General features: G+C 41.4%; 1 protein-coding gene across 1 annotated transcript in view; it reads left to right on the top strand.

The window, feature by feature from the left end:
* Positions 1-16,846, top strand: part of PDE11A (phosphodiesterase 11A) — a 186,464-nt gene that overhangs the window by 85,949 nt on the left and 83,669 nt on the right. Inside the window, exons 9-10 of the mRNA XM_018558066.1 lie at positions 13,068-13,214; positions 13,327-13,434. Coding sequence (XP_018413568.1) covers positions 13,068-13,214; positions 13,327-13,434 — 255 coding nt within the window. The remainder of the gene's footprint in view (positions 1-13,067; positions 13,215-13,326; positions 13,435-16,846) is intronic.

Genomic DNA, 16,846 nt, shown 5'->3' with positions numbered 1-16,846 from the left:
TAATAATGAAGCTCGGGTGGATGGACATAAGAAATATGTTGGGATTTGCATATATAGTAGATTTAGCTGTTTATATCTCTAGATCTAAATTTAGTTTCAGTTTTTAAGGTTTATGACACATCTCCAGTTTGACCCGTTACCTTCTTATGTAACCATTTTATAGGACCTCTATCTAATTAGTGACCACTCTGAAGTCCTTCAGTTCCAATGATGTATATTTTGCATTCATAGCCTTCTTGTACTGGACAATTCAGTTATGTTTCCACTTTTCCCACTGTGTATGTAAATTCAGTGGAAATAACTCCTCCTCCTGATCTATCTGTGGCTGACTTATTGTTTTCTTGCACTGAACTCACACTAAAATTTTGCATACTCAGTCATAATGATTCTTATTTGTGAGGAATTGTAGCAGTATTATATTTACTTCTCGGAGGCGCATTTGGTCAGGGCTGGCTAGCCCCATCTTTCAAATGTCAAATGCCAGATCTTCCCCTGGTCACCTGACAATTGATCTGAAGACTAAGACTGGTGCTGATAGGCACCACACGTTACCTGCATTTCAGCAAGTTTGTTACCTGCCAGGTAATATTTACTTTAAGTAAATTTATCTTTGAACTATTACAGAGGTATTTTCCTTAGAAGCCAAGAAGATAGCTTAGAATACTCTTTCACTTCCCTCCAGCAATCTGTATATTACAGAAGCAAAGTTTTTTCCCCTAAGGGGATCCCACCATAACTTCAAAATCTTCGAAAGTTTAGTAAAATATATATTTTTTAATGAATACATTTAAAATGCACACACAGCACAAGACAGACATACATATATTACATATAGGACAATACTTGGCTAGATGTAGAAAAATATATATGATATAATATAAATTAGGTATTTGGCACGCCTACTGAATACCTAGATGTGGTATATATTTTTGTATATTTTTTTGTCTTGGACAGAATTTTCTCAAAGAATGGAGAGTGATATTGATTCCTCTAGCACAGGAACGGGTTAACATACATGTGTATGAAAAAAGTAAAAAGTAGAAAAAAGGTGCAAAAAGCTTCAAAAACTTTCATATCATAGTAAAGAAATCTTTGATAGCACTCACGGTACTGTTTATCCCTTTCTCGGAGGAAAAAGAAAGTCCATAGGTAAATTTCCACTTGCACACCGATCCAGACTGTAGACAGACTAGGTTCAGGAGAGAAAGTATCCTTTTTTCGGCTTTTTGTATATCAGCGGTAATTGCAGTTAGCCTTCACTGGAAGAATATCCTTATCTCGACTTTTTAAAAATCAACCGTGAATACGGTTAGCCTTTACTGAACCTTTGTCTTTGGTTATGCAGTGTCCGCGTCCTGAGCAGGATGAAATTCCCATTAGTTGGGTAAACAGTCCATCGGTTTGTGCTTTGTCTCTTGATGGTCCTGGACTTTTATGTTTCAATGACTAAGCGTTGTAGAAGGTGTATAACAGTTGTTTCTCTCCTGGTTTAGCAATTCTTTGATATGTCCATGAAGGTACTTCAGATAAGGGCGGCCATAGCCGAGAACTGACTTAGAGACACCAAGCCTAACGCCTATTCTGTATATTAACATTCCCTAGCTTGATACCTGGGGCTGAAACTTGTACCCCCTACCTTTTTAAGAACAAGCAGCTGACCTCTTGCACATCTGCTAGTTCTCGATCCCACCTATCAATGACAGTTGAGTTACTCACTGATGATCAGCAATCAATCAGAGTGCTTCCTAATCATGTGATCGCTTGATCGCTATAGTAGCTCTGACAGTGATCACATGGAGGCCAAAGGTCACACTGACAAAAATGAAAGCCTGCAGATGAACACTACCACCCTTAGGCTGTTCATCTAAAGTGCCATGTATTTAGCAGTTCATTTGTCAGATAATGTTACACTACTTACAAAATGAATACAGTAATTTATAGGAATGCACCGATATATCGGTCGCCGAAACATATCGTCCGAAAATGGCACTTTGGCAAAGTGCCGAAAGTGCAATTTTTCTGCCAATATGACGGCGCACCCCTGTTTTCTCTCCCCCCGCTGGGCGCTGGTCTGGAGCTGTGCTCACAATCTTTTTTTTTATTTTAAAAGGGAAATATCCGGGGTCCCAGAACCCCTTAAAAGTAAAGTAAAAAATAAAAATATTTGATACAAATAAACAAATAAAAATAAAATATTAAAAAAATTAAAAGTTTATAAAAAAATAAAATATTTGAAAAATTTTGAAAAAGTTACAAAAAAACAGTTTCGGTTTCGGCCCGACATTTTTTTTCATTTCGGTCTCATTTCGGTTTGCAAATTCTCATTTCGGTGCACCTCTAGTGATTTCAAAGTATATCAAAATAAAGAAACTTTAAACCTTAAAAATATATATAGACATTATAAAGGTGAGAAATTATGTTACGGTTAAGTTAAGTGACACATGCTGAGGCTGCTAAATTTGGCCTGGGCATCTAGGCATCAGTTACCTCTCATCACAAAAAGGTTCAAAAGAATTTTATCTCTAAAAGTCAATGAAGAGTGAATTTTCAATCCTCCAATCATGTTCGAGCAAACTCCTGTTTTTTATTTTACTTGCACATAACGGAATATTTGACCTTATTCACTAACATAATTGAAAATTCAATCTGCAGAGAGAGCATGCTGTACTCCTTTAGTAAATCCAGAAAAAAATTTCGTGGCTGTTTATAGAGTAATTTTGTAAGCCTAATGTTATACTGCCCTAATAGTTACCCTGCACTGCCCCATAGTCCACGGGCATAGTGTTAAGCCACTGTATCCGGCATAGCGGCCGTGCGGGTTGAACACAATCAGGCTGATTGTGTTCGGCCCGACATTCCCTATGGCCAGTCCGGCCCTGGCGGGGGGGCACACGGGGGGGCAAGCAATAACCTAGTGGGGGCAATTGCCCCCCTCGCCCCCCTGTAGCGACGCCACTGAGTCAGGCTGATTGTGTTCGGCCCGACATTCCCTATGGCCAGTCCGGCCCTGGCGGGGGGGCACACGGGGGGGCAAGCAATAACCTAGGGGGGCAATTGCCCCTCCTCGCCCCCCTGTAGCGACGCCACTGGCGTTCAGGTATGTGACATTCCCCGTTCTCAATATGTCATAGCTAGTAGATGTGAATAGGGAGAGAAATCAACTCTGTTTCTGTTATGCAGTGGGATTGTTTTCTTTCCTGTTAATGCATTAGCTGTGCTTTCTGTCTGCATGGAAAAGGGGCACAGATAGGTAGGTTGTAATGGTGCTAGGAACTGGAGAGCTACTGATTGTTTGTATGAATGGGTCATGGATTGCAGGAAAAGTAAAACCACAGTACTTAATAAAAAATCAGTAAAACATTAAAGCAGCTAACATCTAAAATTTTGGAAAAAAACGTCTATGAGGGAGTATCATGTACCTTGGCTGAGTCTGATTGACGAGGGCTGCCTCCCTTGCAGCTCCGGTCCCAGAGCGCCCAGATAGCTGAACTGGGGCAGAGAAAGGCATGAGTGAGAGTTTGTGTAGCCAGGGGGTTGTCTAGCAAAATACAGGTGCAGAAGAGGAATACCAGGAGACTTGTCTTTCAGAAGAGTCGTGGTTGATCCAAGCCGGGTAGTCAACAGGCGATCCAGATGGTTCTGAGTGATAAGCAGCAGGGGAATCACAACCAAGCTGTGGTCAGCAACGGGCAGGCAAAGGTTCAAGGTACCAAGCGTTAGACACAAGCCAAGGTCAAGGAGCGAGAATTACGTGCACACTCATGCCTGCACACGCAAAAAGAAGCGCACATCCAAATACACCCGTGCAGAGACGCGCAGCCAGGTAAAGCTCTATGAGCAGAGCCTAGCTTCCCATCAGGAGGTTTCCCTATCATTAGTGACTGTTTCTATCAGGGAATTTCACTACACTAGAGTTCCTTGAAATAAACTTGTACTGCGCCCTTACTGAAGAGACTTTAATCAAGTTGTACTTACCTTCCCTTCACTTTCTTTCTGCCACCCAAGAAATATCAGGTACAGGTGAACACATTATGCTCTCCCTGCCTCCACATAGTGCCACAGTGCATTACCTTGTGTCTGAGCGGCAAGTTGCCAGACTTAAAATTGTTACATAGGGAAGAGAGTTGTGCACAGCCCTTGGTAAGTTTAAGTCCTGGGCAGGTGCATTTAAATGTGCTCTTTTGCAGAGTTTTCTTTTTTTGTCCTAACATCATCCACAGAGTCGCTTTAAAACTAAAACTAAACACTTTGAAATGCTGGTATGAGGAAACAGTTATCTCCCACAATGTTTCGAGATCCCTTTAGGCCCAAAGTTATACTTCTGGCATACCTCCATGTTCCCATTTTTCTCTCCATGGAAGAGTAAACCTCATCAACCAATAGTGAGACATTGCAAAGGAAGGGGCTTAGAGTGGACTTTGTAGCTTGATGCTTGAGATTTGCCTAATAACTATCCTGGATTATGGGGCACTCTGTAAGGCGATTTAAGGTACATGAGACACCTCTAAGTGTCTACATTTAATTTCTTTCAATTTAGCAAGATTAAAACAGGTGCACTTTGAAGTGTCAGTCCTCCCAAATGTGGCATTTTATTTATAGTCAGAGCCTGGTGGGTTGAGGCACCTGTTGGTTTCTAATGTCTTTCAGGAACTCGGTACAAGGACTACCTGCCACCAAATGGATTCAGCTGCCTACTCCCTCCCAGTGGAGTTTTCTCACTATTCTTGTTGAATTCTATATTGTATACTGTAAATTAAAAATCCAGCAGGGAAGCAGAGTGCTTTGTAATGGCCACAGCAGGTGTAATTTACCACAGAGGTTCCTATAAAAAGAAATAGTATTACCAACTTTATTTTGGCCCTAGAATCTGTACCACCTTCTATGCTGTAGTCCTGTTAGTGTTTACTGCTAGAGGAAAGTATATGTGAGCAGATATTAGCTTCACCCCATCCTGTTTATCACTATATAAGGTCATTGCAAAGGGATTGTATGGTGTAGGCAGCTGAGCCCTAAGGGGTTCATTTTTTATTTAACCTCCTCATGATAGCAATGTTCAAAGTATGTTGCTGTCACTAAGTATGACACTTAGTGGCAGTAACATTGTATGCTAGGTTACTACTTTTAGCTTTTAGAGAGAAAAAAAAAAAATGGTAGCTTTTAGTTTTAGGCTGGAAAGTACAGAAAATGTTCTAAAATCCTAGGGACATAAGGTGTTTCCAAATAAAAGACAAATAAACGAATTCATTTTAATACATTTTTTTTAGCTGTGCTATTTTTCTAAAACAATATTAATACTCAAATATGTGGAAAACGTGTTTTCTTTACTTTTTTCCTCATTTTTTATATTTTATTCGTCCTAAGTGAGGCGTTAGGCACACATATGTGATATAGCCCTGTCTGTCCTCTAAAAAACAATATATAATATGTGTGGATGCACTTAGTAAGTAAGTATATTACTGTCGTGGAAGAATCACAGCATTAATGTAAAAAGTGCTTCGGTCATTATTGAACAGAAACAAAAAAAAATCTCACTCATGAAGGGGTAAAAAAAGAACTCCAGGAAAATAAAATCTTAACCCTTGCAGTGGGGCTACCCTCGCACAGCAAAGGTTAACTTTTTGTTTTGTCTAGAAAGCTAAAATAACAGTTACTGTATACTCACCGAACCACGATCTCATCTGGCTGTTAGACCAGTCCTTGCAACCTCACTCCAGTGGTCTAAGGTCCTGCGATCATCACATCCTATACGGTGTATAGGACGTGAGGACGCCGAGGGTCAATCCATCACTGGAGCAGAGGAGAGAAGCTGAAAGGACCGTTCTAGGAGCCAGCTGGGATCGCGGTTTGGGTGAAAATATTTCTGTCATTTTAGCTCTCTGGGCAAAATGTGCTCCACTGCAAGGGTTACAATTTTATTTGCCTGGTGTTCTCCTTTAAATTACAGTAACCGATTGACCAACAGTGAATGCTTGGTGAGAGTCACATTCATTGCTTTAAAAATATGCCCCTAATTGTAAGTCACGTGACGTTTAGCTTTTCGTTTTTTCCAAATGCTTCATTTTTTATACACAGATATTGCTACTCTTTAGTAGGGATGGGCTGCATGTTCGAGTCGAACATAGGTTCGACTCGAACATAGCCTGTTCTAGCGTTCGCTGAACGCCGAACATTATGGGATGTTCTGTTCGAAAGTTCGAATTAGAACCAAACACGGGGGTGTTCGGCTCATCCCTGCTCTTTAGCTATAAATTCTATTTTTACATGTGTCACATCACTGAACTCTAAATGTAAGCAATAACAGCGCTGTTCACCAATTATACATACATACACGGTGCTCCTACTTTTCACACTGTTTAACTCAGAGACATCTTTGTTTGTACAATGTGCATTTGATGGTAGGCACAGATGCAAATATAATATTTTATTGTTGTTGTCTGAGCATATGTAGACATATATATCCAGACTACCTGAACACGGGTGATTTATATCTCATTGCTCTGTCCCCGGGTGAATTCACAGACACAGTCATCTGTTGCCTGAAAGCAGAATAGACATTCTGTTCTCTAGCTAGCGGCTTGAGGTATTTCTAATCCACCACACGGTGACATTCTTGCTCCATGTTAAAAATGAAACAGAATTAAGCACAGCAGAAGATTCTGTGGCCACTGTTTCTGTTATGCTATCAGAGCCAGTGATGCCAGTATGACCAAGACTAGAGTGGGTAGCATATTAGCATGGGTGGTACCCATATTAGGATCTGTTCTAGCACCTATGATGATCTAAATGCAAATACATTCCCAAAGGCAATACATGTTTTTTATTGCATTTTTAAATGCCTGCAAACCCTAACAATAACCTATTGAGGAGAGGGAAGATGTTCTGTAGTCATGTCCTAGGGAGGCAACGCTGCTCCTTTCTAGATGTAGTGCAATGAGTGAGTGTTGTCCCCTGAGGACAGGAAGTGTCACTGGCAGGATTACCAGGTGAAAACAAAGGAAAAAGCTTAAAGAAGAACTCTGGGAAAATCTAAAATCTACCCTTGCAGTGGGGCTACCACTGCAGTATAAGGTTTAAGTGCTCGTTTTGTCTAGGCGGCTCAAATAAAGCAGCTTTACTCACCTGGTCCTCGGTACAGCAGCAGCCAGCACTCACCTCAAACACTTTACCTTTGCTGTGTGGGTGGGCGGCAACACTACTGCAAGGGTTACTTTTTGATTTTTCTTCTGTGAAGAAAGAAAATAATGTAGCCACCACATCTAAGGACTGTTCAGGTGCACTATAATCATTTTTTGTTTTTTGTTTTAGGTATACATTGAAGGGAATCTTTGCTAGTGTCAATGTGTTAATGTTTTAAAACACTTGTTTAGGGCTGGATTTACACCTTTGCAGTACCACACGTTAAACACGTTGATGCGCTACCGTGCTATTCACTCTTAGGCTGCCCACACACCTTACAATTATCTGCAGATTTTCTGTGGTCAGATGGAAAAGGTGCAACAGATTCCTCCATCTACACTTAACTGTGTGGATGGAGTAATCTCCACCTGGGCCAATCTGTTGGACTTTATCCATCTGACCCCAGAAAATCTGCAGATAAATTGTAAGGTGTGTGGGCAGCTTTATTGGCACCCAATGCATGCAATTTTTTGAATGCATTTGGTGATAACTCATAGTATGTTAATGCCAGGCATGATGCTTGTGTGTTAGCGTACTGATACAGTGTGAATCCAGCCTAAATGTATTATTTGTATATAAATATGGGCAGCCATTTTGGGTCAATACAAATACAGACTCCGCTAACAATTTAGCAAAAACAATTGCAACGCTCTCCTGGCGTTTTGGACATATTAGAAAGTCTTGAACAAGAAAAAAGAAACCTTACCGGGATTCCCATAACATGAAGACGGGTGCTCGAAATGACTGCGGGTGGCGCCGCCACATATAGACAAAAAGGAAGATGTCACCAGCACTCCAAAAAAAATCATTACAGCAATTAAGTGCTCATTTATTCACAAATGAGCACTTATACTTTTTTCTAACCTTTTTTTTTTTAAATTAATATTTTATTTTTTCTAAACTTTTTAACATTTTTTAAAAATATTTTTGTTTTTAATTAAATATTTTTTCTTTTTTCTTACTTTACTGTCGGTGGCTCTGGGAAATATCAGGGGTCTAGCACTTATTTTGTCACTCCTACGCTCTGGCTTGTGGACTTTCCCTCTGCGTCTTCACATATAATGCAGGACTATGGGTCCTGCATTATACGTGATGGCATCAGCGTGTCACTGACTGGGGGAAGGCATCAGGTGCTGGTCTTAAAACTTACAGGAGCAGAAATCAGCTAAGTGAAAGTTCTTCACACAGGCCCTCCATACATTACTGAGCAGTTAACCCTTGCAATTCGGGGGTAGCCCAACAGAAAAGGGATTTGTTTTTCTTTACCTGCAGATAGGCTTTAAAGATAACTTTGGCATATGTTCAGCTTTGTATATATAAGCTAAATAAATAGGCTTTTTTTGTTCAATTTGTTAGAGCTCTTTAAAATGCAGACCATGTTATATATCCATCAGTATGCTTATTACTAAAGTGTATCCATTGATAGGATCCTAACACAAACTTCACATCTACTAAGAAGACAATCAGTCTAAGAACGGTGAGATCAAATCTTTGCTGACCTCATTCCAGTGATTTTACAAACAGTAAGAGAGGGCACAATTTCCCTGTGTAAGTGGAGAAGATCACATTTTCGTTGATTTGCATATTTTATCTTTTCAGGTTTAGGCAATCTTAGGTTACCTGAAACATAGAAATAGATAATGGATAAATAACATTTTATCAGCTTGATCTACCTGTTTCAATGCATTTTTCAAATTGTAACAGGTTATTTTTTGTTCTTTAAATCATAATTATAATTCTGGCAATACTTGGACACTGACACATTTACTTCAGTATGAGTTTTACGTGATCTTTCCCATATAGTATAAGTCATGTTGCTTAAAGTATATGTCCACTTTTGCAGCTAAATTTGGATAACACCCACTTTATATTTGCTACATGTTCCCAATCTCATGGCATAACTTTAAAAATAAAAATTGCAGGTTACCTTTTTTTCAGATGCTATTTTTGGTAACTCCAGGACTAGAATATCCTGCTTAGTTCTCACTGTTTGGGGGTTGGGAGGTGTTTGTTTTGAATAATGAACCTTGTCTATACTGTGCTGGCAGCTTTCATTATCAATTGTAATCTATATGAGCGGGACTGTTTGCCCTAACAAAAAGCCCTGAAGACCTTGTATGTTCATGCAGAGATGTTCTGTCTGTCCTAAATCTTACTATTAGGACAGACAGAGTTTACTGTTACTGAAATTGATAAAGGGGCATGCAAAGACCTGCTAAAAAGAGATATATAAAATGTAAGAATTGTTTTTATTTTTTATAGATATTCTGTGTGAATAGAAACATATAAACAAACACATAAACAATGGGGATTTTCTAAATTTTTACTGCAAAAGTGGAAATACACTGTACAGCCGACCTTCGCTCAAAAATTGCACTTTACATCACTGCAATACTCCCCCTGCACAACCCTAAAAGCCAACTTTTATTTTTTTGGTTTATGTTTTTTCTTAATACTCCAGCCCACCCCCTGCCTCCATTCGTGCCTAGGCAAGAACTACTTATACCGCACTCCTGAAGCCTCCTGGGGTATGCACATCACATAATACTCGCTTAATACATCGCTTAATACTCCAGCCCACCCCCTGCCTCCATTCTTGCCTAGGCAAGAACGAATTATACCCCACTCCTGAAGCCTCCTGGGATATGCACATCACATAATACTCGCTTAATACATCGCTTAATACTCCAGCCCACCCCCTGCCTCCATTCTTGCCTAGGCAAGAACGACTTATACCCCACTGCTGAAGCCTCCTGGGATATGCACATCACATATCCCAAAGGCTTTATCTTCTACACATTGGCTGGAGGAGGGTGAACGTGCAGCTGGAGCAGGATGGACCTGGTGCTGCTTCATGGGGTGTGGCCTGCAAGTGTGAGAAAGAAACAGCTGGCTCCCAACGTTGCCAGAAATGAAGATGGCTGCATGTGACTTGGTGTGTAGTAGTGGAGTGGCGGATCACAGCAAAAATGCTAGATTTATTGGTCTTGTGAGCATGTTAATTGTTGATAATTGCAGCGAAAAAAGTAAGGGGGATCTAAAAAAACAAATATGGGTGTGATGTACCTTTTTAATATACACAACTCTAGCACATGTAGGTAATTGTATTGTGTCTCACATTATTGCTTAGCCTGTGTGTGGCTGATAATATCGGGGAAATGTGGTATAATTTTCTGATGTGGCATAATCTGAATAGAACTCAGATATCCCTTTTTAACTGGATGCTGTCACTAGCCAATAAAATATAAACAGTTTTATGGAGCACATAGACCATCTGTATGTTACAGTTCTTTTTTTTTTTGTTAACAAAGAATTTATTGAGTTTTTATTGTATGTTACAGTTCTTATAGCATGCCACTCACAATAATAAAGTGTCATTGCTAACTAGCTGCAATATGGGGTAGTATGGAGGAGCATGTGACTTACTCTCCGTACTCTCATGTGACAGTAATGGTGCTTGGTGATTGGCCCAGCACTGCCACATGAGGGTGGGTAGAGAATCTTCAGCCCTCTCATCTGACAGCAGTGGTGCTCGGTGTATTGGGCCAGAACTGTTACATAAGGGTGGGTAGAGAATCTTCAGCTCTTTGATGTGACAGCAGTGGTGCTTGGCGATTGGGCCAGCACTGTCACATGAGGGTGGGTAGAGAATCTTCAGCCCTCTCATGTGACAGCAATGATGCTTGGTTTATTGGGCCAGAACTGTCACATGAGGGTGGGTAGATAATCTTCACCCCTCTCATCTCCATTGCGTGGGTTATTCACAACTTTGCTACACAACTAGAATTGTACTAATGCTTATCTTCCCATGCAGTCTATGCTCTAGATATAATTACTCATATGTCAGCCATCCTTTGTGAGCACCTTACATATTATATGGATAAAGATAGAACCATAAATAGTGGAAATCCCATCCAGGGTCAGCAGTATTTCTGCAATTTGTCAGATTTCTGTTGAGTGTAACACACAAGAACATAATTATCCAGTGAAACAGCATGTGGTACCCAGGGCAGTAAGATATATTTCTTCCATTGTTACATTGTCAATTGATGTGCCATAAATCTGTTTACAAGCCCGTGCGATCAACATTTATGTGGCTGCTTTATATATTTCCTCTTTTGTACATCTCATGCTTAAATAAGGAATTTTTAAGTTAGCTCCAGTTTGTAATAGAAGAGTTTTTTGTTCTATTCCCCCCCCCCCCCCCCCCATACCCCCATCAACATGCTAATAATATTTTTAATTACATACATTATTTAAGACCCACTGATGTTATCTCTGGATCTCTGTGGTTCTCTACACAATGCAGTCAGATCATGATTGATGGGACGTGTCAGCAGGGTGCTGCACATGCCTTAGTACCTTTCTCAAGAGCCCTTAGCCCTGATACAAGCAGTGGGCTGGCACTTGAGAGGAGTTATATAAATATCATGGGAAATTGTCCATCTAGAGGAGTGAACATTCCTAGACAGACAGCATTTGCATTCAGGTAACACCACATGTGATGCTGAGTGTCTTTGATTAACAGAGCCAAAAATCCATTGAAAAGGGGTGGACCAGGAACAGTGTTCCTGGGGAGGAAAGAGCTAGATGCTGCTGGATGTCCTCCAGCCAGAAGATGAGGCAGACTCTGTCTGCAAGTTTTAATGCACACTATGAGAAGCTCCCAATGTGCAGCAAAATCAGAGTAAACATGTTCAGTGCAGGAGAGGAGCCTTTAAAACTGTGCAAGTCTGAAGCTGAAGCTGGATCTCAGCTTTAAGGTTACAGGCCAAGAGTCTGATGGATATTAATAAGTTGAATTACTTAACAATATTGTATTACCTGTTGCAATAAAAACCCTACAAAAGTTCTAACTTTTAAAGATTTGGCTGGAGATCTACCTGCATACTGTTATACAGTTCATACTGTTGCCCTGCAGTAACACACGAACATGCATGTGCTGTGGTGCTCCTCATTCGTAATGGCACCCAAAACGTTCCTTGCCAACACAATGCATTGCAGTACACCACCACGCATTTTAACACACCTCAGCAGTGTAAACCAAGCCTAAATACATGTCCGATTAAAACATGTTGCTCTTTGGATAGAGTGGAAAAGGATTAGAACCCTTGCCAGTTATGTATTGCTATCCTGTAGAGAGACTTCACCCCACATACTGTCACGTGACACCATTATCAACAGACAGGAAGTGAGGAAAGTCTTGCACACAGACATAGACAAGAATACAAATCTTACAGGGGTCCTAGCCTTCCCCTACTCTACTACTAATAAAGCATCTGTATTCCTTTCTGTGTTGCTATTTGCGATTTTCTCAAATGCCTTGTGTGAAACTGTTAGTAATTAGGAACCATCTAAGGGCCCATTTATGCATTCAAGCTAGCCCATTCCTTTAAATTAGTTGCCCAATGCGCCACAATGGACCAGAAATCTTGCATGTAGCATTTTCGGCAGAGCACCCTAGGCTGTGCAGCAATGCAAGTGCACGGAGAGGGTGCGTTGTGGCGCCATTCGTGATAAATGGCAGCATATGGCACCAACACATGTAAGGAACCACAATAGCAGTAAACAAAGAAAAAGAAAAGGGTTTTGGCTGGAGTTCTACCCAATGCACAGATGGATATGTAAACAGCCGTTCAGTAATTTCTTTTCATTTTTCCATAAATTTTATCTTAAAACTGAAATTTAATTTCAGCAGGCTGACAAGCTGGACATCACCTCCTATTTCCAGTGCTTAATTCTAGCAAAGGACACAAAAAAACAAGGTTGTTGGCACAGTGAAACACATACTTTGATGTATTACTGAACATTTCTTGACAAATAAATCCTATGTATGAAGAAAGTCCATTTCTCACCGAAGCAGTGTGTAACTCGGTTTTCTATCATTCAAGGCAGCCAACATCCCCTTGGTGTCAGAACTTGCCATCGATGACATCCATTTTGATGACTTCTCCCTGGACGTTGACGAGATGATTACAGCAGCCCTGAGAATGTTCATGGAGTTGGGAATGGTTCAGAAGTTTAAAATTGATTACGAGGTAAACATCTGCTCTACTCATGTATCAGCCTCCCTTGTACTGGCATGAGTCTTCTGTTCACTGGTAATGAGATCTTAGTACAACACATCTTCATGCCCCTTCTGTTTTACAGACCTTGTGCAGGTGGCTGCTGACAGTGAGGAAGAATTATCGAATGGTTCTCTATCACAACTGGCGGCATGCCTTCAATGTGTGCCAGCTGATGTTTGCCATGTTAACTGTGAGTATTGAGGATCCAGATCTTTTTCTTTGTGCTGTCTTTTCTGTGTGTCAGTATGTTACTGGGGGTTCATTACTTAACCCAGACATTTCAGGAAAGTGTTAATTTAAAGTACAGGTGCACTGAAATGAAATTTTGAAAACCAAAACATTTTTAGGCCGAAACTGAAAAAAACATTTTCTAACCTTTTCAATTTTTTTGTAAATATTTTATTTTTATTTATGTATTTTTATTAAATATTTTTATTTTTTTACTTTACTGTTGGGGGCTTCAGGGAAATATTAGGGGTCTAAACAGATCCCTGATATTTCCCTTTTAAAATAGAAAAAGAGATGGAGGACACAGAGTCCTCCATCTCTTTCTGCAGCTCCTGTTATGTACACAATCATGAATTATGTAGATCACTTCCCATTCATTCATAATTGGGGACACAGTAAACACAATATGTCCTTAATTTTTTACAAACACTCAGCGATCCCTGATCACTGACTGCTTGTACCCACTCTCCATCCTGACTCGCTGTCACAGGGGGCTGAGTGAGCGTTGCAGAGAGGAGAGCTCGATCTCCTCTGACAGCTGACTCCTTCCCTTCACCACTGACCCAGCCTCCTGTGACAGCTGTCTCCGCCCCCACACCACCACTCTCCTGATCTGTCAGAGGAGGCTGAGTTCTCCTCCTGCACCTCCTTGGTTTTAGCCTCTTGTGCAAGCACTGACAGCTGTCTCCGCCCCCAGATCACTCTCCTAATCTGTCACAGGAGGCTGAGTGGTGCGGGAGGAGAGAGAGCCCAGCCCTCACATCGCTCTCCTCCCCCACACTGCTAGGCCTCCTGTGACAGTTTCTCGATGCTGTGCTATGTCAGAGGGGACACAGAGCAGCGCCCAGCAGGGAGTAGAGAAACCAGGGATGCATTGCTATTTCGGCTGAAACATGGCACTTTCTGCATTTTGCCAAAAGCGCCATTTTTGGCCGTTATGTTTCGGTGGCCAAAATGTTCCCTAATTTAAAGGGAAAATGTAATGGTATGGGGCAAATTTTATCTGATTCTTTAAAAAGAGCCAAAATTACCCAATGCAGGTCAGTTCCCGACTAACAGGATGCCTCCTTATGTGTTCCCCAAAACAAACAGGTAGTTCTTGTACCTTTTTTAGTGTTCTGTCATCAAAAATATCTTTATTTTTTACTTTTTCACCCAGCAGCAGGATCTCACAGCAGAGACCCAGAAAAGACTTATTAAGACTCAGATTAAACAAGTTTGTTCTCTCCATATCAGTCATCAACCCTGGAGCCCAAGGAACTTAAGGCTCCATTCACAACTATATTTTAGGTGCGATAAGGGATTCCTGCATCAGGAACTTGCGATTTCCCACAGCAGGAATCCCTTAATCTGCCCTTTACAAGGGGCAGCTGTCACCACTCAGGAAAATGATCAGGTGACATCCGCTGCATTTGAAAACAGCAGAATGCTGGTACACCATATGTAATCGTATGTGATATGATTACATGTGGTTGGGAATCAATCACTATCATAGACGCATCAATTGTGCATCCAGGGATAGTGAATGATTACAAACCACGAGGTTGAACTTGATAGACTTGTGTCTTTTTTCAACCTGATTTACTATGTAACAGATGTAATTGTATCACCTGGAGGCTGAATTTACACCCAGGCGGCACAGTTTTTGCGTGTTTATACGCGCGTTAACAGCATGCAGTTATTTGCACGTTGTGCACATTTGTATGTATGTTTTAACGCACGTACATGAAGACGAGCGTTTTGATTGGCAGCTCATAAACCATTGTGGGCAATGGAAGAACGTGCGTAGAAACGCACAAAAATGCTCACAAAATTGTACAACATGCTTCTGTTGCGCGTTTTTGGGCATTTCCAATGGGACAAAAAAGCGCTTTTATCTGCCCAAAGAAGCTCATGTACCTTTTTTTTCGCGTTTTTCTGCTGGTGTTTTTCTGTTCAGGTTTGAACCAGAGCTATGGAAAATCAAGGGATTTATTGTGTTGGGCAGTTTAAAAGCGCTTTTCGAACTGCTCAAAGACTCCTAGGTGTGAACCAAGCCGGAGCCTTACCAATCTTGACTTGGGTACATATGAAATTCGTTCCGTGAGTGGCCCTATTCTATTGCCAAAAGTCAACCATTAGATTGACTTTTGGCGAAAGAACAAGCTGGAAAATCATCAGCCGAACAGTGGTCGCTGCTGTCAGAATACAATGTACACAGCGGGAGATTCGTTTGTCCATGTTATTAGCACGGATGGAACAATCTGTCATATTTTTTCTATTTGGCCTGTTGAATGAAACAAATTTGACCGTGTGTACCCAGCTACAGTTTATTTTATAGCCAAGTGGAGTTAAGCTTGTGAGAGAGGGTTTTCGTTTGCTTCCGGACTTCCAAAGGAAGATAGGGCATGACTGAGTTCCTATTGTAAGAAAGCAATTCTTCCCATCTATCGGGTGACAAGGGTTGCTAGATTCAGAAGTTAGGGTATAGAAATCATGATAAAAGCCCTGGAAATCAGAAACTATAGCTGCAGAGGTGGAAAGTCTTTTTCCCAACTGAGATATTATATGTAGCATAAATATTTTTGATCTTGGCCCTGTAAGGCCCCTTTCACACAGGTGCCTGTCCTCTCTGATCAGCAGGGGATCCGTGCACAGATCTGTGACATGCTTGCCCATTCAGTTTTTCCTCCACCTTGTGATGGAGGAAAAAAACCTGAACCAAACAGACCTATATTTGATTTATTGGCCCGTTATACATCCGATTACCTCCGGTCAGTCAAGTTTAGGTCCAAAAAAACAGAGAAGGAGGCAAACCTTCTCTATTGTTTTTTTATCATGACCCAAACTGACTTGGAGGTAATCGGATGTAAATGGGCACATGTCCGTAGACATCCAACTGCCCATGGATCTGCCTCTGGTCAGATCCGCCTGACAAACCGACAAACATATCTGATCAGACTGTCTGTGTGAAAGGGGCCTACATGCCCTGGCTAGACGTTTGCCAGGTTTGTTGGAGAACTCATAAAGAGATCTCCTGCCTGCCACTCTCTGCACACAGATAGCACATTTCCAAAGAGAGACGTGATGGGATATCACTGTGACAATAATTAAAACTACCGAGAAAGGTAGCACCTGAGAGGGCTCCTGAGACCAGTGGCGTAACAACCGGGGGTGCGGGGGGGTCACTTGCCCCGGGCACAGGACTGAGGGGGGGCGCCGTCACGACCCCCGCTAAACGAAGCCATGGCTCCCTCTCCCTGACACGATCACCTGGCTGTCATCGGGCGGCCGCTCGCTCTTCCGAGGCCACTGCGGGCGGCCCTCTACACTGCCTGATTGGAGGGCGCGTCTGCCTGATCCAGCCAGCCAGCCCGGATCGCATAGCGGCGATC

The sequence above is a fragment of the Nanorana parkeri genome, unplaced genomic scaffold (assembly GCF_000935625.1).
Source record: "Nanorana parkeri isolate BGI_ZX_2015 unplaced genomic scaffold, ASM93562v1 scaffold319, whole genome shotgun sequence".
Lineage (NCBI taxonomy): Eukaryota > Metazoa > Chordata > Amphibia > Anura > Dicroglossidae > Nanorana > Nanorana parkeri.
This window is presented reverse-complemented; position numbering and strand designations above follow the sequence as displayed.